Source organism: Coregonus lavaretus (assembly GCF_964263955.1).
Source record: "Coregonus lavaretus genome assembly, chromosome: 11".
In the NCBI taxonomy this organism is placed as follows: Eukaryota; Metazoa; Chordata; class Actinopteri; order Salmoniformes; family Salmonidae; genus Coregonus; species Coregonus lavaretus.
Window position 1 is genome coordinate 18,059,519 of NC_139998.1, and position 23,375 is coordinate 18,082,893.

At 42.9% G+C, this 23,375-nt stretch overlaps 1 protein-coding gene across 3 annotated transcripts in view; it reads right to left on the reverse strand.

Moving 5' to 3' along the window:
* Positions 1-23,375, reverse strand: part of LOC311137278 (SLIT-ROBO Rho GTPase-activating protein 1-like) — a gene marked incomplete at its 5' end in the record, with an annotated part of 153,124 nt that overhangs the window by 70,676 nt on the left and 59,073 nt on the right. For all 3 annotated transcript variants that reach the window (XM_084171695.1, XM_084171694.1, XM_084171696.1), the window contains 2 exons: positions 725-887; positions 14,096-14,291. In XM_084171695.1, the coding sequence (XP_084027821.1) occupies positions 725-887; positions 14,096-14,291 (359 nt within the window). The remainder of the gene's footprint in view (positions 1-724; positions 888-14,095; positions 14,292-23,375) is intronic.

The window sequence follows — 23,375 nt, forward strand, 5'->3', positions numbered from 1 at the left end:
CTCTCTCTGTAGAGATTCACAGAACTAAACCACAACCCAGTGACTGAACTGCCATCAAGATGTCATCAAACACAACTTGAAATGTAATACATTACACCTACATCCAGCCATACATCAACTCTCTGAGTGCAGTCCAGTGCCTGGTTTATTTAAAGGGAGAATCAGCAGTTGCTACATCTATTTATGGACTTATAAATTAATGATATGTACCCATTGATTCATGAAGAATATAACTTATAAATGCTTTATGAACTTAGTTCAACTGTTGTGCCCCATCAGAACCCAAAATATAAGCTTGATTTACTCCAATGTTTGTAAACAAAGTCAATGTAAACAAACACTATATAGCCTCAAAACATAGATAAAACTATCATTTTGGTATTATGGATGGTCAGTCACTGCATCCATAGCTCTGTCCTTGAATTTGAGTGGTTACATTTCTCCAGCCCCATCCCTCAGCTTTTTACCGCAACAGGGGCGGGAGTGTGCTGTGTTATTATTTTAACTGCTGATTGCAGCTTTAAGGCTGTAGGATGATAGATGTATCATTAGCAGCAGGGCCCAGAGTTTTTTCCTGACTATGTGAATGAGCCCAGGATTTATCCAATATAACGAGGTCCCAGAGTTTTCCCTGATCAATTCAAGACAGGTTGTAAGGAACAACTTCTGTCAGATCACTGGGATTTCATCTCGTCTGACCTCTTACCACAACAGAAGAGCTTACCTTTTTGAGCAGGCGTGTGGAGTCCTCGCTGATCTGCATGAAGCGCATGATGACGTTGTTCAGGTAGATGTCACTGAGGGTGGCGTGGTCCTTGCTCTCCCTCCTCACCTGGTTCAGCAGCAGGTACCAGCAGTTGACCGGTGACAGCAGGTTCTGGTCCTTCCTATAGGGGGACACAGCAAGGCTACACTATCAATCAACTGGGTTGTATTCATTAGGCACCAAAACATATAAAAACAGACCAAAACAGGGATGGACTAAATTGCTCATTGTCGTTTTCCGTTGCAAACGGTTTTGCTACAGTGTGCCCTACTGAACATGACCCTGACCTCCTTACAGAAACAGCTTCCCCTGACTCATCAGGATCATTCAAACAAAACACACACTCAAACAAAAAACACAGTGATAACATGTAAAAAGACAGGTAAACTATTCATTATACAGATCACTACTGAGATACAGAGAGACAAACAAGAAACAGGCAAAAAGACGGGGACACGTAGGGATGTATTCAGGTTCCCTGAGAGACACTGACTGTGTGAGTGAGAGTGAGTGTGAGTGACAGTGAGAGATAATGCCTGTGTGCACATGTATGTATGTGTGCATGTGTGTCCTCGCTTGGCTCTCTGCAGGAAGTCTTTGCAATCTGTGCTTAGAGATCAAGGTCTCAGCTACCTGACAGCTCTGTCCTGTCTGCCCAACTGTCATCTAGCGAGATGTTTTAAGACTTCTTAAAGTGGATCAAGTCCCATCACAAAAAGAATAGCTAGTATGGATGCTTCTTCCACAGCCCTCCCCTGGTGATGAATACCTTATATAATAGCATGCACTCTATATATCTGCACCGAGTGCACACTGCGCCTGTCGGAGAGTTTGTATCAACGACATTTCTGGGGCATAGCTGGAGCGATGTTCTGAGCGCATCTGACTTCTCGCAACAGGGGAGAGCGCCTGCCACAAGCTTAAGTAAAGTTAGTAGACTCGAGACTTCCTTGTAAGATAATTTGTTAGAGAAGGTACTTTAAATGTAGTAAAGTTTTGGAATAGTGCATTACAAGAGACACGAGACAGGAAAGAGAGAAAGAGGGGAGGAAAGAGAGGGAGAGAGAGAGGCATTTCCCCTCTAGTGCGCCTGCCTGTCTGCATACTGCGGGACATTGTCCAGGCCTGAGAGAGAGATAGGGAGAGAGAGAGAGAGAGAGATAGCGAGAAAGCGACAGAGACAGAGTGAGCCATGGCTGTGCATAAGCAGCGGCCTGCAGCAGGCTGACTCTGTTGAATCTAAAACATTCCTCCTGCTATGGAGCTAGCCGAGGGAAGAAAGGAGGCCAGAAGAGAGGCAAGGGCCTGAGGCTTTAGGGCCAGCAGGGAGGAACCATATGGAAGCTCTCCTCTGGAACTCTGGAAGGGCTTCACCCCAAATGTCAGTCAGCAAAGACAGGCAGCACACCAGCATTTATCAACGCAACAGGTGAACTCTGTACCTTCGCCCTGGCCCACAACCCATGCTGCAGCCCTTAACTACATAACTCTGATGATAGCTGCAGGAAGAGCAGATTAGTTTTTCTCCTGACGGATAGCGGACAAAACATTCCGGACCACAGAGCTGAAACATTCTGTCTCTCCCTCTCTTGGAAAACAGGAAATATAGTGCATGTGACAAAAGACAGGACTGGAAATGAAAAACATCCCGGGAACTGCCAAACTCAAGGCCATTTTTCATGGACAATGTAAAATAAGGAATAATCCAATTTAGCTAAAAGCATAACTGATGCATGGGGGCAATCTGTACATACCTGCATTCTGAGGGAAGTTACCAGGAAGAAACACACAGTTACAGTGCCTTCAGAATTTTGCTGTGTTACAAAGTGGGACTAAAATGTATTTAATAATACGTTTTTGTGAACGATCTACACAAAGTACTCTGTCAAACTGGAAGAAAAATTTGAACATTTGTAAAAATAATAATAATAATAATAATAATAATAATATTGATTAAATAAGTATTCAAACCCCTGAGTCAATAAATGTTAGAATCACCTTTGGCAGCGATTACAGCTGTGAGTTTTTCTGGGTAAGTCTCTAAGAGCTTTCCACACCTGGATTGTGCAACATATGTGACCCGTTTCAAGAAACTAGGCGTATGTCGCACGTCACTACTACAGGAGAGGCATTTGAATGTTTTTTATTTTTTTATTTTTAATACGTTTTTTGGCAGAAATGCCTTCTGGAACATGTGAACTTTCATGTGCCTTAATAACAAACTTGTATGCCATCTGTAAACATGAATACAATTGTTAAATAACAAGCCTAGTTGGGTTAGCCACGGAAATATACAGGAACCTTCCTGCTAGCCATGATTGGCTGAGATAATGGAAGGGCTGGACATGCCGAGAGATGAGTTCAGATTGGTCTGCCATGTAGCATGCTTCTGTCTATAACATGAGCTGCTAAGTATGTGTGGATAATCCTGTCTACCACGTCTTTTTTTGAAAGATACATTTTCCTACTGCTCTCAACATTGCTGCCCTGAAGTTAATAGCGCTATCGACAAAGCTCAGCGGGAAAACGTTGTGAAGGACTACTTTCTCGAGGATGGTTGTGCCATGCTGACTCTCGCTGACTCTGAAAATGAATCAGACAATGAGGAAATCCCTGATTTAGGTAAAAACATTTTCATAGAACCAGACATTGTAGTCTTCTGATAATGTTGGGGAAGAAACGGTATCGTTGTCACGGAAGAAGTTGACTGAGTTTTTAAATCAGTGGAATGCCCAGTGGAAGCAGAGAGATGACTGCCAAATACGGACAGATTCCAAAAAGAGAACACGCAGAAGGCTGTTGTATAAAACACCTGTCTCCGAATTACATCTTTAAACTAAGGGCATCCATGACAGAGGGAGAAGCGTTCATCCATGTGTACGGGAAAGAGTTTAGTTACATTTTCAGATATTATACGTTTCTAATTTTGTCAAAGTCTGATGACCATTCAAATCGATTTTTCCCAATCAGATTTTTTTTCTCTGAGCTCCCAGTTGTTCTGAACGCGGCATTAGAGTTGGGATTATGGTTAATTGTTTAGCTAGCTAGATAGCTAGCTAGCTACATGTCTAAACAAAAGACTCCACCATGCAAGTAATGATTTCACTGTACTGTTTACACCTTCTGTATCTTGTGCATGTGACGAATAAACATAGATTTTATTTAATATAGTGTGTGTTTACAAGAGATGGTAATGTGAAGAACAACATGAGTAGCACCAAAGTCAGATTAGGATATAGACCAAGGACTAGATAAAGTTGATTTTTACTACTGCTTTTTGCTACCACTTTCACCACTTTTAGTCTTGAAATCTTTGATTGTTTACTACACTGTGAATCCTTAAAGAGATGGATGAGGCTAAGGCTTAAGAGGGTGTGAATGATGCTGAATGGGTGTAGACAAAGAAGAGCTCTCCAGTAGGCGTACCAAAACAGTCACAGGCCATTTTTCAAAAGTGGGGTTACAAGTATATAAACTTTCACAGCAGAATTACTTGTTCCCCAACTGCAGTGTATGACACACCATTTTCTAGCTCGGAGTCTCTACTTTTATCCAATGTAAAAAACACAATTTCAAATTTTGCCACATGATTATTTTCAACATTTTTCAAGCTCTGTCAAATTGGTTGTTGATTATTGCTAGACAACCATTGCCATTGATTTTCAAGCAGATTTAAGTAAAAACTGTAACTCGGCCACTCAGAAACATTCACTGTTTTCTTGGAAAGCAACCACAGTGAAGATTTGGCCTTGTGTTTTAGGTTATTGTCCTGCTGAAAGGTGAATTAATCTCCCAGTGTCTGGTGGAAAGCAGACAACCAGGTTTCCCTCTAGGACCTTGCCTGTGCTTAGCTCCATTCTGTTTCTTTTTTTTATCCTGAAGAACTCCCCAGTCCTTAACGATTACAAGATACCCATAACATGATGCAGCCACCACTATACTCAGTAATTGTATGTGTGGGGTACAGAGATGAGGTGGTCATTCAAAAATAATGTTAAACACTATTATTGCACACATGCAACTTATTATGTGACTTGTTAAGCACATTTTTACTCCTTTATTTAGGCTTGCCATGACAAAAGGCTTAAATACGTATTGACTCCAGACATTTCAGCTTTTCATTTTGTATTCATTTGTAAAAATGTAGCACTAAAATATTCCAATTGGACATTATGGGTTATTGTGGGTAGGCCAGTGAAAAAAATCTCTATTGAATCTATTTTAAATTCAAGCTGTAACAACAAAATGTGGAAAAGTCAAGGGGTGTAATACTTTCTGAAGGCACTATATGGCAATTGAAGAGTTGTCACACACACACACACACACACTCTGTCAAGACTGCAGTTACCGTAAATCCTTTCTGCCTTATGCTTGAGTGGAGTGCCAATCTCTAATTTCTCCTCTGTTTCTGTGTGTGTGTGTGTGCATATAGCCTAGAGTGTATGGGAGGGCGAGGGCTGCCAGCAAGTGGTGAGTGTGTGTGTGTGTGTGTGTGTGTGAAGTGCGTGTGTTTCTTTAAAAGATCCCCAAATGAGAGAGATATTGTGGTCAAATCTGATTACCCACCAGAGAAAAGGGATGAGGTCCCAGGGGGGAATTACAAATGTGGCCAATGAGCTCAATGCAGTTTCAAGTACAAATGTGGCTTATTCACCCACCCCTGCACAGGACAAAGATTTAACATCAAAGGCCTGATTACCTGCATGCCCACCAATGTTGTTTACGTCTTGAAATGTCCCTGTGGTCTGTCCTACATAGTGAAAACCAGCAGAAGCTTTAAGACCAAGATCAGTGAGCACCGCAACAATATCCGGACAGGTGAGACAAAAAACCCTGTTGCTGTTCAATTTGCACAAGCCACTGGGGTAGAAATGGTCACGCATATTGAATATTGTGATATATACCATATATATGTGTATCACTGTAAATATTTATCACATTCCTCATGTATGATTCAATATTTAGATATTGAAAGTTCATATTGTGAACCGATATTATATATTTTTACCTCCTGTTTCAGGAAGTGATGTCACTGAGCATTGCCCCTTCGAAAAGTACTCAGACCCCATGACTTTTTCCACTTTGTTACGTTACAGCCTTATTCTGAAATGGATAAAACATCTAAATAAATCAGCAATCTACACACAATACCCCACATACTGACAAAGCGAAAACAGGTACTTTTTTGCAAATGTATTGAAAATATATAACAGAAATACCTTATTTACATAACTATTCAGACCCTTTGCTCTGAGACTCGAAATTGAGCTCAGGTGCATCCTGTTTCCATTGATCATCCTTGAGATGTTTCTACAACTTCATTGGAGTCCACCTGTGGTAAATTCAATTGATTGGACATGATTTGGAAAGGCACACACCTGTCTATATTAGGTCCCACAGTTGACAGTGCATGTCAAAGCAAAGACTAAGCCATGAGGTCGAAGGAATTGTCCGTAGAGGTCCGAGACAGGATTGTGTCGAGGAACAGATCTGGGGAAGGGTACAAAAACATTTCTGAAGCATTGAAGGTCCCCAAGAACAGAGTGGCCTCCATCATTCTTAAATGGAAGAAGTTTGGAACCACCAAGACTCTTCCTAGAGCTGGCTGCTCGGCCAAACTGAGCAATCGGGGGAGAAGGGCCTTGGTCAGGGAGGTGACCAAGAACCCGATGGTCACTCTGACAGAGCTCTAGAGTTCCTCTGTGGAGATGGGAGAACATTCCAGAAGGACAACCATCTCTGCAGTACTCCACCAATCAGGCCATTATGTTAGAGTGGCCAGACGGAAGCCACTCTTCAGTAAAAGGCACGTCAGCCTGCTTGGAGTTTGCCAAAAGGCACCTAAAGACCCTAAGCACACAGCCAAGAAAACGCAGGAGTGGCTTCGGGACAAGTCTCTGAATGTCCTTGAGTGACCCAGCCAGAGCCCGGACTTGAACCCGATCTAACATCTCTGGAGAGACCTGAAAATAGCTGTGCAGCAACGCTCCCCATCCAACCTGACAGAGCTTGAGAGGATCTGCAGACAGGAATGGGAGAAACTCCCCAAATACAGGTGAACCAAGCTTGTAGCATCATACCTAAGAAGACTCAAGGCTGTAATCGCTGCCAAAGGTGCTTCAACAAAGTACTGAGTAAATGGTCTGAATACTTATGTAAATGTGATATTTCAGTTTATTATTTTTATAAATGTGCAAAAATGTATACAAAACAGTTTTTGCTTTGTCATTATGGGGTATTGTGTGTTGATGAGGGAAAAAAACAATTTAATCAATTTTAGAATAAGGCTGTAATTTAACAAAATGTGGAAAAAGGGGTATGAATACTTTCCGAAGGCACTGTATATAGAACCTTCCACCCCCACCTGGGATATGGATGCCTGTTGAAGACCCAAGAGTCTGAACGTTGTATTAATAAAATCACCTGGGAGCATGAACAGCAGTGTGCAGCGTTTTCCTCTTTATTTTTCAAGAGTTCACATATAACTCCAGCACCTGCAAAAAAAGTCCCTGGATGTCCATATGTTCTTCAGCTTTTGTGTGCATTTCTACTATTGTATGTCTGTGTGAGTATGTGATTGGCAGGTCTCTACTGTAATGAGCTTGGGCATGGGACATCAGCTGTGACCGCGGGTTATATAACTAGATAACTGGGTTCTGTGCACTAGTGTGTGTCCGACCGACCGACCCACTCCACTCTGGCTCGCCTCAGTGCACAGAGCAGCACAGTGGGGCCCAGGCTGTGAATTGAGTGACCCGATTCGCCAGACCACGCACGCCACGGCCCAGTTCCTCATGAATACAGACCGTGTCTACGTCCTAAATGGCACCCTATTCCCTATATAGTGCACTCATATAGGCCCCTGGTCAAACGTTTTGCACTATATAGGGATTGTGAATAGGGTGCAATTTGGGATGCAGCCTGAAAGAAAGGGCTTAAATTACAATCGCAGCATTCTTCCACCCCTCGCTATGGTTGTACAACACATCCAACATAATGAAGAACAGACGGGAACTTACAATTACAGTCCCAGAAAAGTCTGAGTGAATGGAGGAAACAGGGTCATTATTCCAAATGCGGGACTTAGTGTAGATGGAAACACTACAGGGAGCCATTGAATGAACACTAGCCATTCCAATAAATCAATGGCCAAACAGTGTGGCCGTGTGCTGGCTAATGAGACAACCTGCTGGACCAAATGACAGTCCATGCGTGTGTGGGTGTAGGGAGGTGACGAGGGCCATGGCAGCAGTGACCTCTGGGACTCTGCTAGCTAGCATACATAATGGCAGGAAACTCTCTCAATGTCATAATTTCCCCACAACGCAGGGATTAGGTCAGACAGACAGACGACGCAGGTAGAGACAGGAGGGAGAGGTGGAGAAGGGAGGAGGGTGGAGGGATGGGAGAAGGAGGGAGAGTTAACTACAGTCCTCGGAGGAGAGGAGAAAGAGAAAGTTAGAGCGAGAGAGCGAGAGAGTGTGTGTGTTTGTGTTTAGGAGTGCGCTTACGTATGAATACAGGTGTGTGTGTTTGTGTGTGTGCTTACACACATGCATGCATACAGTGCATTCGGAAGTATTCAGAACCCCTTGACTTTTTTTTATTCTTTAATGGATTAAATTGTTCCCCCCCTCCCCCCTCATCAATCTACACACAATACCCCATAATGACCAAGCAAAAAACGGAAATATGACGTTGGAGGCGGCTTATGGTAGACAAATGAACATTAAATTATCTGGCAACAGCTCTGGTGGACATTCCTGCAGTCAGCATGCCAATTACACGCTCCCTCAAAACGTGAGACATCTGTGGCATTGTGTTGTGTGACAAATCTGCACAATTTAGAGTGGCCTTTTATTGTCCCCAGCACAAGGTGCACATGTACAATGATTATGCTGTTTAATCAGCTTCTTGATATGCCACACCTGTCAGGTGGATGGATTATCTTGGCAAAGGAGAAATGCTCACTAACAGGGATGTAAACAAATGTGTGCACAAAATTTGAGAGAAATACGCTTTTTGTGCATATGGAAAATTTCTGGGATCTTTTATTTCAGCTCATGAAACATGGGACAAACACTTTACATGTCGCGTTCATATTTTTGTTCAGTATATATATTATTATATTAACCTAGTCGCACAGGACTAGTTTTACTAGAGAATGTTGGTTATGTAACTATTACCCCAGAATGGCCGTTATTCCAGAGGACGATTCAGACGGGATTAGATGTTTTCCCAAAATGCCCCCTCTAATTCTTTCTTTATTTTTCAATAAATTGGCAGTTATGACGGAAGCCTGGAGGATTTTTTTCTAGGCGTGAAGATACTGTATTTCAACAACTCCAGGCGATAACAGGCTACACTGATAACTCGAGTTTGGGTCCCAAGTTTCTAAACCATACCAAACCATCTTTGGTATAGATAGTGTCGCCATAATATTTGAATTGAGGAAGAGTGATTATAATCATTAGGATATTTTAGCAATCCGCAGTAGAAGACGTCCTAAATAACCCCCAGCCTTCAGATGTGAGCTAAACAGCTAACTTGCACTTGATATGCGTTTTTAGGCTATGGATGAGAAAGCTAACTTTTTCCAAACGTTTAGCTCAGTTGTATGCTGCTTTGCGACCTATTAACAACAAGGGTTGGATTAAATAGGCGCAATATTTTTTGATGATGCATTTGCCGTACAAACAAAAGCATTCACTGTGAAAGTTGATACATGTATGCTCTTCATATATATAAGCTATGAGCAGCACGTTGTTCAATTTATCCAATCAGTTGTTTACTTGCTCAAACCGCGAGCAACACCTGTCAAACTCAAACATTTCTCTCAAAACACAGGGGTGTCGATTCGCACGAGACTCGTATTATCAGAGGACTTTGGAGTTTGCCAAAAAACTGTAGGTTATTCTGGCTGGAATTGTTACTCTTCTGCTATGTAAAAATTACTGACATGGCAGATTCGGACGCGACTAAAATGACAGATGTGGTGTTTTGTGCTCGTGCACATAATTACATTACCCGACCTCCCCCAGTATAACTAATCCCGTCCGAAAAGGGTTTATAGACTGACCAGGTGAATCCAGGTGAAAGCTGTGATCCCTTATTGATGTCACTTGTTAAATCCACTTCAATCAGTGTAGATGAAGGGGAGGAGACAGGTTAATGAAGAATTGTTAAGCCTTGAGACAATTGAGACATGGATTATGTATGTGTGCCATTCTGAGGGTGAATAGGCAAGACAAAACATCTAAGTGCCTTTGAACGGGGTATGGTAGTAGGTGCCAGGCGCACCGGTTTGAGTGTGTGAAGAAATGCAACGCTGCTGGGTTTTTCAAGCTCAACAGTTTACTATTTGTATCAAGGGAAAGCATTGGAGTCAACATGGGCCAGCATCCCTGTGGAACAATTTAGATACCTCATAGAGTCCATGCCCCAACGAATTGAGGCTGTTCTGAGATGGGGGTGCAACTCATTAGGAAGGTGTTCCTAATGTTTTGTACACTCAGTGTTCATCAGCTACAACTGTAGGCAATTGGTCTTCTGTGGCTCAGTTGGTAGAGCATGGCGCTTCCAAAGCTAGTATTGTGGGTTTCAGTCATGCTGGGGCCACCCATTTTAAAAATGGATGTATGCATGACTAAGTCGCTTTGTATAAAAATGTGTGCTAAATGGCATATATTATGAGTATATTACAATTGCAAGTGGAATTTACAAAAGTTGATTTTTGGGGGTATATTTATTTGGATCACATCAACATGAAGTAAAGTCCCTTTAACCGATTGGCTTTATTGTATGGCGGAAAGAAATCTGGTCTATTCAAATCACGCTCTCTCAGGGGTGGCTTTGGCTGCATAAATAATTCAATTATCGCTCTCTCCCTTCCATCCCTCTGGCACTCCCTAAAACAAACAGAACTGCATAATGTGTGAGTGTGTGTGTGTGTGTGTGTGTGTGTGTGTGTGTGTGTGTGTGTGTGTGTGCGCGCGGCCATGGCACTGCCGCAGCAGTGGACTGACACTCCCTGGGACGGGGCTCTGGCCACTCCGCTGTGGGGCCTGTTGTAGCTCTCTCCCCACTGCATTCTGGGAGGAAAAGAAAGAAAGCCAGTGGACAAAAGAGCTGCTGATCCAGCTGGAGGCTTGTGTCCTCAGGGTGTCTGTCTGCTGTGGAGGGGAGCGGCGAGGAGAGAGTAGTACTGTCCACACAGGAAAACAGTCCGTTTGGTTCCCAAGAGAGAGGAGAAAAAATAAAAGGTGCTAGAGGATAAACTGTCCCATTGGTTTTATTTTTGCAAGGATCAGGGTTGACTATCTAGCAAAGACAACTCCTGCACCAACAATATTACCTCTGCAATATTACCTCTGTTCATTACATGTCTAATGATCACGGTTGATCAATGGTGCAGATAATCAGGTCTAATAAACTGTGCCCGTTCATTGAATGAGGTTGAATGAGCTTGATAAGGGAACTATATTTGTCACAAGAGGTGACAACCATTTGACTGAACCAGACCCGATCTATCTAAGCATCAGTAATAAAAGGGGCCACCAGATATTGCTGTCAGCCCCATCCGTGCTGCAGAATGGGCTGTGTGGTAATGACTTGACTATGTGCCCATATGGTGCCGGTTTAAGAAATGTAGAAAATGACAGGCTTGAAAATTACGCAATAGGCACACTGAATAATTCAATATGTGGGATGTTTTTGACAGATTATCACCTATAAGTGTGAGTCACTGATCTTAATGTCAAGGGATGGATGCCCAACATACAGCGCTGTGATTACCATACACAATATGTCCTGTGTCCTGTCCTGGGTATACCGACTGTAGTATCATCTACTAGACCTGGGTTCAAGATGGGCAGGGTTTGCAGTTTTATGCCTATCCTATTGGTTCCACTGTGTCAGGCAAGCTCAATCAAGCCCAGATAAAGTATTTTGAAATGTTTTCAAATAGTATTTGACTGTAGTTTCATACCAGTTCCACCTCCTGCTGATCCCTCAGTACCAACTTTCATCCATCCCAGAGAGCTTAGAGGAGCTGCAGAACAGGGCTATACCACTGCTGCTTTGCCCAAGCAAGATTGATTCTGGGCAAACTGGGGTGCTGTAGCAATAATCCCATAGGTAGCATAAATTGTGTGTTTTCTGACTAACAGTCACTTTATCTCACTCCTGAAGGCGACCCGATAGAGGAGAGAAATATGGCTAACGATGCATTACTGGTCCTGGACACTGAAATGTTCCACAGCTCCTTTGACTCTCTTTTCTCCCCATAGAGGAAACAGAGGCTAGACATCAGGGTTAGTACAAAGCATCCTACCTTAACACACTGACAGAAAGATTTGAATTCTCTAACTTCGTCATATTTTTGCAATTTGGGCATCGACAAACCGAAGAAACATAACTTGCCTCCTTGTCAAATCTGACGAAAACTGCATTCAAATCTGTGACTGAATTCTCACCTCAGTTAGTAGCACTTAGCAGCCCAACTGCATGCAGCATGTCAGTATTCACTGCTCTCCAGTGCAGAAACGCCAGCTAATTAGCCAGTGATTTAAAGTGCTCATTTTAATGCTAATTCCGCTTATTACACACACAGCCAGCCCAAGCTAGGCTGAGGCTCTGCACTAACGTGAGGCCAGAAAGCTCAGAGTCCGAGTGAAAGTGCACTTTTACAATCCTCACACAAAATCGGTCCAGTGAAAACAACCTAGAGAATGTGGAGAATACAGAAGCTCCTCTGTATTAACCTTGTTTATACGAACACAAAAAAATACCATGTGGCCCTCTGTTATTCAAACGTCTTGCGTTTACAGAGCACCGAAATATGCTGCTTGCTCAGAACTCTGCAAATGTTTACCCTGCGAATGAACTGACCAGACTCTATATCACGCGATGAAAACCACAGCTAGCAAGCTACGCTGTCAGATTCTCCTCAGCCTGCAAGTCCTGCACACACAGCTGCTCGAGTCATTAATAGGCCCAGTAGACCCTGTAGAGGAATATTTGCAGACACAGAGTAGGGCAAACAGGCGTGTTATTTTTGGTCCCTACTGCAAGTTCAAACAATATGCCAATATCGGTCTCTTCCATAAGCAGTCTCCTAAAGCGTAATGAGACTGCGTGTCAACATTCCAATAAGGCTCATTCATGGCATCCAGTCCAGTCTGTGCTGTACCACCCAGACAGGGGTAAAGAAAGTAAAGCTATGGGAGAGAGATGAAGAGATGCAGTAGTTCTTCTCTTACAGCGTGATCATATTTCAATTGATTTGGAGCGAGATTCCCACATTGTGTCTTTGATCTTTTGTCATTTCAGGTCTCATTTGTGGTTAGATCCAAATGCTGAGACCAACTCACTATAGACATGGACCAAGCTGGTTAAGTTATTCTCCACAAGAATGATTGTAGAACTAGGAGTCCTTTCACCATTCCATGTATTCTGTATTGTGGATCTGGGAGCAGTCATGAATCTGATTTCCATTTCTTAACAACTCATAAAATCTATACCCATTCTAGGAGGTATCAGTTACTTCATTGGAGTTTCTCCAATTCCATAATTCACAGTACACTGTGCTGGCAACACCATCTGCACATTGACAGAGGGTGACAGTTTGTGAATTGTGAGGCTAGATGGGGAAAGTATTTTAAATATAGGGCTACCACTGCTACTCAGATGAGCTACAGAAGAACAAAGGGACATTATGCAGAATGGGCTGAGAGGGGTAAAATATATATTTATTGCTGGAGCCCCTGGTGTAACAGTCTGCCTTCACAGGATATTTCCTTTCAATAATTAATGTAAATGTATTCATATCGGGAACACACATTTTTTTAAATGTATGAAAAAAATTGGTAAAGAAAACCTGTGGTCTAAATCGATTTCAGCCGTGGAATGGAGGAGTGGAAATGAGTACAATGACATGACAATAAAATGTCTTATTGGTGGAGTTTGATAATGAGAAATAAATAGGAAATTGAATCATTGAGCCATGCTGCTGTGTGTGTGTCTTCCCAGACTGATTGTAAATAGAAACCATTGTAATCAAATTTGAATTTATTTTCCTGATTGATATAAGTCATCAACATTATAATCAAATATTAAGTAGATTTTGGTTGCCTAATGCAACAGGTATTCATGAACACTGAACCAGAGAGAGGCATATTTCAGACAGAGACAGTGTTCCATGCAGTGACTTAACTTGTTCAGGAGAAATGCATAGACCGACAGAGAAAGACTCAGACCTAGACCCAGGCACACAGACCCAAAGTCAGGCATAGAGAGACACAGACAAGACCTAGATAGACTTGTACTTACTTGTACTGCTGGTGGTCCTTGGTGCTCCGCGTCTTAGCCATGAAGCGTTCAGCCAGTTTCTCCAGGTTCCTGGAGTACTCCATCTCGATCTCTGACTTCTTCCTGAAGAAGTCCTGCAGGTCCTGGAGGAGCTGCACCCTCATCTCCGTCTGCTGGTCCAGGCATTTCTGCTGCTCCACCAGCTGGGCACGGATCTCTGAGGACACAGACAGACACAATCAGGTCAGATGGATATTTACAACTATACACACACAGAGCACACAAGTCAGAGGTATGTAACTCTTAGAACCTCACACAGCAGACAGGTCAGAAATCTGTCTCTGTAGTCAACACCATCCCATAGTCTAATGGCAATGGCATATACATTTTAAGGGGGGGGGGAATGATCACGTTGAAACACAAATAGGTGCATTGTGAGAGAGGGTTGGCAGTGCTGGTCTCAAGTGGTTCATATAAGCTGCCGAACGCCACTATAGAATGAATTAGCCCTGTTACTAATCAATCACCCACTGAGATGGAGCATGGACACGCTGTCTTGACACCCTGACGGGAAACGCCAGGGCCTTCACTAGTGGTACCTGTGACTGCACACCACATTTCACCAGCAGGGAAACAGGAGAGAGACAGGAGGCTTCTCTTAACCAGGCTTTATATGGAGCTAAATTCCCCTCCACCACGCTCCCCCATGAGATATCTCACCTGTCAATGGGAATGTGTGTCATTAAATTTACATCAGCCACTACTGTAGGCTACATTCCCCTACTGTAATGGTGTGTGTGAGTGAACACACACAGTGTCCTGTGACACCCTGGCTATGTATAATGGATTTGTCGTGAGGTACCAGGGCCTGACATCGCCACTATGAAAGGAAACAGATTAATGAGGTGATTTAAAACACACACAAAATTCCAATAGAGGGGGGCACAAAATGATGTTGCTCTTATGAAGGAGCGCCTCTATGGAAAAAGCACAGGGCCTGAGCCCTGTCACAAACGCCAAGAGGAATTGCATGGTAAGTAGCTAACTAGAGGCCATTGTAACTGCTGCTGTTTAGCCTTGTTTTCAAAACTTTTGAATATTACATAGAAACAGAGTTGCGCAATTATATAAGAAACACATTTTCAAATTAATTCCTGACGCGAAATCAATCTCTACCAATGCCGCGGCTTAAGCCTCAACAAATCTATCAGATTTTATCGCATTGTGAATCCAGTGGAAACAAATCGACTCTGGCCAAGACTATCATATGGGAATCATCGGCTTTAATCCCACACAAGAAAAAGACTCCAAAATTAACTGGCCCTATTACATGAAGTATAGAGCATACACGCTGATTGCAGTTAAGGCCTGTCATATTCTTGAAGTGTGTGTTTTCACACCGGATATCCCTAATCATGACTGGAGTCTGGGGTGGATGTGTTTTGGGGATGATCCCCTGTAAAAAGGAGGAACTCATGAAAGTCAGACCAAAAATCACTGTCAATGTCTCTGGAGATGATGGTTTTAGTAGTCAGCCAGCACTGCTTTATGACACAAACCGTCTAATACCACAAAACACACCTCGCCTGGCCAGTTCAGGCAAAGATTGAGAACATCAGCTCAAGTTGTGAATTGATTGCCCCCCATCTATCCTCAGAGTTCGTACTGCTTGGTGACCTAAACTAGGATATGCTTAACACCCCGGCCATCCTACAATCCAAACTAGATGCCCTCAATCTCACACAAATTATTAAGGAACCTACCAGGTACAACCCTAAATCCGTAAACATGGGCACCCTCATAGATATCATCCTGACTAACTTACGCTCTAAATACACCTCCGCTGTCTTCAACCAGGATCTCAGCAATCACTGCCTTATTGCCTGCGTCCGTAACGGGTCCGCGGTCAAACGACCACCCCTCATCACTGTCAAACGCTCCCTAAAACACTTTAGCGAGCAGGCCTTCCTAATTGACCTGGCCCAGGTATCCTGGATGGATATTGATCTCATTCCGTCAGTAGAGGATGCCTGGTTGTTCTATAAAAGTGCTTTCCTCTCAATCTTAAATAAGCATGCCCCATTCAAAAAGTTCAGAACTAAGAACAGATATAGCCCCTGGTTCTCCTCAGACTTGACTGCCCTTGACCAGCACAAAAACATCCTGTGGCGTACTGCATTAGCAACGAATAGCCCCCGCGATATCCAACTTTTCAGGGAAGTTAGGAACCAATATACACAAGCAGTTAGGAAAGCAAAAGCTAGCTTTTTCAAACAGAAATTTGCATCCTGTAGCACTAACTCCAAAAACTTTTGGGACACTGTAAAGTCCATGGAGAATAAGAGCAGCTGCCCACTGCACTGAGGCTAGGAAACACTATCACCACCGATAAATCTACAATAATCGAGAATTTCAACAAGCATTTTGCTACGGCTGGCCATGCTTTCCATCCGGCTACCACTACCCCGGCCACCAGCTCTGCACCCTCCCCTGCAACTTGCCCATGCCCCCCCCCCCCCCCCCTGCTTGTCCTTCACACAAATTCAGACAGCTGATGTTCTGAAAGAGCTGCAAAATCTGGACCCCTACAAATCATCTGGGCTAGACAATCGGGACCCTTTCTTTCTAAAATTAGCCGCCGGAATTGTCGCAACCCCTATTACTAGCCTGTTCAACCTCTCTTTCGTAACGTCTGAGATCCCCAGAGATTGGAAAGCTGCCGCGGTCATCCCCCTTTTCAAAGGGGGTGACACTCTAGATCCAAACTGTTACAGACCTATATCCATCCTGCCCTGCCTTTCGAACGTTTTTGAAAGCTAATTTAACAAATAGATTACCGACCATTTCGAATCACACCGTACCTTCTCCGCTATGCAATCCGGTTTCCGAGCTGGTCATGGGCCACGCTCCAGGTCCTAAACGATATTATAACCGCAATCGATAATAGACAGTACTGTGCAGCCGTCCTCATCGACCTGGCCAAGGCTTTCGACTCTGTCAACCACCGCATTCTTATTGGCAGACTAAATAGCCTTGGTTTCTCAAATGACTGCCTCGCCTGGTTCACCAACTACTTCTTAGATAGAGTTCAATGTGTCAAATCGGAGGGCCTGTTGTCTGGACCTATGGCAGTCTCTATGGGGGTGCCACAGGGTTCAATTCTTGGGCCGACTCTTTTCTCTGTGTATATCAATGATGTCGCTCTTGCTGCTGGTGACTCTCAGATCCACCTCTATGCAGACGACACCATTTTGTATACATCTGGCCCTTCGTTGGACACTGTGTTAACAAACCTCCAAACGAGCTTCAATGCCATACAACACTCCTTCCGTAGCCTCCAACTGCTCTTAAACGATAGTAAAACTAAATGCATGCTCTTCAATCGAACGCTGCTGGCACCCGCCCACCCGACTAGAATCACTACTCTCGACGGGTCTGACCTAGAGTATGTGGACAACTACAAATACCTAGGTGTCTGGTTAGACTGTAAACTCTCCTTCCAGACTCACATTAAGCATCTCCAATCCAAAGATAAATCTAGAATCGGCTTCCTATTTCGCAACAAAGCCTCCTTCACTCATGCTGCCAAACATGCCCTCGTAAAACTGACTATCCTTGACTTCGGCGATGTCATTTACAAAATAGCCTCCAACACTCTACTCAGCAAATCGGATGTAGTCTATCACAGTGCCATCCGTTTTGTCACCAAAGCCCCATATACTACCCACCACTGTGACCTGTACGCTCTTGTTGCCAAACCCACTGGCTCCAGGCCATCTATAAATCACTGCTAGGCAAATCCCCGCCTTATCTTAGCTCATTGGTCACCATAGCAACACCCACCGGTAGTCTGCGCTCCAGCAGGTATATCTCACTGGTCATCCTCAAAGCCAACACCTCCTTTGGCCGCCATTCCTTCCAGTTCTCTGCTGCCAATGACTGGAACGAACTGCAAAAATCTCTGAAGCTGGAGAATCTTATCTCCCTCACTAACTTTAAGCATCAGTTGTCAGAGCACCTTAACGATCACTGCACCTGTACACAGTCCATCTGAAATTAGCACACCCAACTACCTCATCCCCATATTGTTATTTATTTTGCTCATTTGCACCCCAGTATCTCTATTTGCACATCATCTTCTGCACATCTATCATTCCAGTGTTAATACTAACTGTAATTATTTTGCACTAAGGCCTATTTATTGCCTTACCTCCATAACTTGCTACATTTGCACACACTGTATATATATTTTCTGTTGTATTTTTTACTTTATGTTTTGTTTTACCCCATATGTAACTCTGTGTTGTTGTTTTTAATCGCACTGCTTTGCTTTATCTTGGCTAGGTCGCAGTTGTAAATGAGAACTTGTTCTCAACTGGCTTACCTGGTTAAATAAAGGTTAAATAATAAATAAATAAATAATAAATAAATAAGTTTGTCACAACTTGATGACCACTCAGCCATTAACATCTGTAAAGTACAGGCTATTAGACTGTAGGGCTGGGAATTGCCAGGGACCTCACCATATGATATTATCATGATACTTAGGTGCCAATACGATGTATTGCGATTCTCACGTTTCTATATGTATTGCGATTCGAAACTGCGATTTTATGGCAATTTGCTGTTCCAAACATATTGCTCACTATAAGTCTGCTGCAGAGAGATAAGAGAGAGCATGAGAAAATGAGTTTTGATAAGTAATGGAAATAAAAGTGCTTAAAACATGTTGGCTCACTATTTAAAAAGATGATGGAGAACAATCTATAAGATGAAAAATACTAGAGTTTTGGCGCAAGTACAGCCGACTAGCTCTAGGTAACGCTACCTAGCCAAAAAAAGTTACCAAAAAAAAAAAACGTATATACCGTATACCAGGGTATTTGGAAATAGCCACGGGATGGTTTTTCAATACCATCAATACCGTTGAAACTATTTCTTTGAAGTTTTTAAAAACATTTTAATATTTGTCGCTACTTTTTAAGTGAATACCTGCAGTCAACTTGTGCAATACATTAGATGATAAAGAATATTACATTCTTCATTTCACCCGTCACCATTTTTCATTATGAACCTTACTGGTAATCCTCAGTCACGTGGTGTTTGTTTACAAGCACACAATGAAGAGAGACCTGAGCTTTGTGAGTCACTCAGCGTTTCCGCATTTTTTAAAATCAATCAAAATGTGTTTTTTTGTGGAAAAGCCTTCTGGAACATGTGAACTTTCATGTGCCTTAATAACAAACTTGTATGCCATCTGTAAATACGAATACAATTGTTAAATTATGAGCCTAGTTGGTTTAGCCACGGAAAAAGACAGCAACCTTCCCGCTAGCCATGACTGGCTGAGATAATGAGTGGGCTGGACATGCCGGGAGATGAGTTCGGATTGGTCTGCCATGTAGCGCGCTTCTGTCTATAACATTAGCTGGTCAGTATGTGTAGCTAATCCTTTCTAATGCAGCTTAAAAAAAAAAAAAAGATATCAGGTAGTAGAACTGCATAAGTTTTGCTCTCTACTTTCTGGAGGACCGAGTTTTGAAATCAGTGGAATTAGAGTATGATAGCTAAGGAGATGGAGAATATTCTGGCGTTTGATTGCAAATATGCAGAGGGAGTGGAAAAGAGAACACACAGAAGGCTGTTGTATAAAACACCTGTCTCCGGATTACATCTTCAAACTAAGGGCAACCATGACAAAGGGTGAAGTGTCCATCCATGTATACATTTAAGAGAGTCTAACTAGCTACATTTTCAGATATTACACGTTTCTAATTTTGTCAGAAAGTCGTTTTCATTTCAAGTTAAAGTGTACTGTTAGCTAGCTAGCTAACGTTAGCTGGCTGGCTCACTAGCTAACGTTACATGTATGATCTGTGTAGTAATATTATTCGTATTTCAGAGCCATTAGCTAGCTAACATTGAACATGGTTGGTTAGCTACCTGCAGATTCATGCAGGGTAGTAACGTTATGAGTTGGGATTATGGTTCATTGTTTAGCTAGCTACATATCTAAACAATAGACTCCACTATGCAAGTAACCATTTCAATAAAATGTTCATGATGTCACTGCAACAACTGTCGATAGATGTTCTGGTAAATTCGCTCTGGCTATCTACTCCGATTTCAGAGCACTCTCGTCTGAGTGTGCCAGAGCGCAGAATAACTGACACATTTCCGAACGCTCAACACTCATTGAATATGGCCGGTGTCAGTAAACGTTGGCAAAAAAGCGTAATTAAATTGTTGCCAGCAGCACAGTTGCAGTCACCAACACTCTGGATAACATAAAAACAGCCTAACCAGCTCTGCTAGGGCGAATAAAATGGTCAGAGTGAGCTGTTCTCTCATTTGTGTCTGGAAGTAGCTAGCCAACGTTAGCCAGTTAGCTTGGGTGCTTGACTGCTGTTGTTAGATAAGAACGCTCGAGTCAACCCTTCTCCTCGGCTAGAGTGTCCAGTGTGCGCTCTGAGTTTACGAATGCCCAGAAAACACTCAGGCACTCCAGATTAAATGTATGAACACACCCATAGTATAAACCAGCCGGTCGGTCACAAATGAGTAATGAATTGAAAAATCGGACTACACCATCGTAGAATAGTTATCTATTTTTCCTAATTGCCTTGTTGTGTTCTATGCGGGAGAGGAGCATTGAAGTTAGGAGTGCCATAGGGAGGGAAACATGAATTCTGACAAGCTGTCGCGGGGAAAGGGGTCCGTTGTTAAGAGGAGGATTCCAGCTTTCCATTCCTACTTTATTTATCAACTCCTAAATATGCGCAAACTGCACCATTTCAAACCCGGAGGTTTTAGCAGCAGCATGGTTAAGCATGTTACCGCTCTGCAATTTGCCTTGAGTGCATAGGGGAGAGTGGGGCTAAATGTAACACGGGTCAATTGTAGAGTAACTTGGGGTAAAATGCCACCCTACCTCAAAATAATTTTTGGGGAGTGACCTAAATTGTGATGAGACAGATTACATTTTTAGTTGAGTAGTGGCAACTAGGGAAAGTGTTTAGGGAAAAAATGCGCTAATTAGCATTTAGTTAGCATTCTCTATGGGATTTTACATGTACTTGTTAGCATTGCTAACCTTCGGACTATTAAGTGTGGTTTGAAAATAGCGCCCCTTGTGTTCAGTGCCTGTATTACTGAATATCCCGGTATTGCACAAGGTCGGTATGAAGATATGACAATACGAATAACGCCCAAGTCTAGTCCGAATACAGACACGGAGTCATAAAAAATAAAAATAAAACAGTGAAAGTGCTCTTTTCCAAACTGCCATCAATATCAAATCAAATTTTATTTGCCACATGCGCCAAATACAACAGGTGTAGACATTACAGTGAAATGCTTACTTACAAGCCCTTAACCAAAAATGCAGTTTTTTTAAGAAAAATTAAAATAAATAAAGTTTTAAGTAAAAAAATTTAAGCAAATAACTAAAGAGCAGCAGTAAAATAAAATAACAGTAGGGAGGCTATATACAGGGGGGTACCGGTACAGAGTCAATGTGCGGGGGCACCGGCTAGTCAAGGTAATATGTACATGTGGGTAGAGTTAAAGTGACTATGCATAAATAATAAACAGAGCAGCAGCAGCGTAAAAGAGGGGGGTGGGGTGGGGCAATGCAAATAGTCCGGGTAGCCATGATTAGCTGTTCAGGAGTCTTATGGCTTGGGGGTAGAAGCTGTTGAGAAGCCTTTTGGAACTAGACTTGGTGCTCCGGTACCGCTTGCCGTGCAGTAGCAGAGAGAACAGTCTATGACTAGGGTGGCTGGAGTCTTTGACAATTTTTAGGGCCTTCCTCTGACACCGCCTGGTATAGAGGTCCTGTATGGCAGGAAGCTTGGCCCCAGTGATGTACTGGGATGTACGCATTACCCTCTGTAGTGCCTTGCGGTCGGAGGCCGAGCAGTTGCCATACCAGGCGGTGATGCAACCAGTCAGGATGCTCTCGATGGTGCAGCTGTATAACTTTTTGAGGATCTGAGGACCCATGCCAAATCTTTTCAGTCTCCTGAGGGGGAATAGGCTTTGTCGTGCCCTCTTCACGACTGTCTTGGTGTGTTTGGACCATGATAGTTTGTTGGTGATGTGGACACTAAGGAACTTGAAGCTCTCAACCTGTTCCACTACAGCTCCGTCGATGAGAATGGGGGCGGGCTCAGTCCTCTTTTTTTTCCTGTAGTCCACAATCATCTCCTTTGTCTTGATCAAGTCAAGCGATTGAACCGAATCATTGATCAATTAACTGCTGACTCAATTAAACTGTTCCCAGTCACTGGGCCCTGAGAGCTACTCGTTGTATGTTTCAAAATGCAAATAGTGGAATTAGCCGAGAGCTTGGCTTCATTCATCAGCTTTAAATATCTACACAATCTTGAAAAATGAATGATTTATGTGGGGTCTATTAGAAATCCATGATAAATTATTTTAATTCCCAAGGCTTTGGGAGCGGCTCTTTCATCCTGGCACCTCGCGGGGAAATAAACTATTCAAAATGGGGAAGGTGGGACAGGAAAGGAGGGAGGGGGTTGAGCGGCTTTTGCTGAGGAAACAAACTGCAGTGATATGCATCCAGTGTCTGACTAGCCAGATAGAAACCAACAATCAGCCGGCAGTACCATTGACTGCAGTGTAGCAAAGACACCCTTCACCCCAATGGGTAACCAAGCCATAGCTACTTTAGTCTGAACTCAGTTTAATCTAAACAACATTTTAAATTGTAGGTCCAGTGCAGGTAAAATAGGCCTATAGAGGGCAGATTGAGATTGGTGCCAGTTTCCTTTTTCAATCATGATGGGCTGCCAAGGCCTGGTGTTCATTGTTTGGATGTAACAAGTTCAACCAGGTTCTTCAGCAATGTATTTGTTCCATTGAGAGAGCGAGAGATTTCTATGGGGAGCTGAAGGAAAGGAGAAAGGATATTTCTAGAGAGGGTACCAGAGCTTTGGGAGTTTTTTTTTTATAAATGAGAAACCCAGAATTCCAAGTGTGAATAATTCCTCACTCCAAACAGTGAATGAGGATGTGGGATTAAAACAAAGCAGCCCTGACATTTACCCAAAGGAGCAGAGTGGATAATTTAACAGAATTATATTCATGACTGAACATGGCAACTCATTAAATCAATCATATTGCAAGTCAAACATTGACCAGTGACACTATGCCATGATGAATGACATTGCAGAAAAATCACCTGTCAACATTTGGTGCATATTATTGACCTATGACAATCTAGGCACATAAAAAACAGGGGACTACACAGAGAAAATTAGGACTCTCTCTACCACCA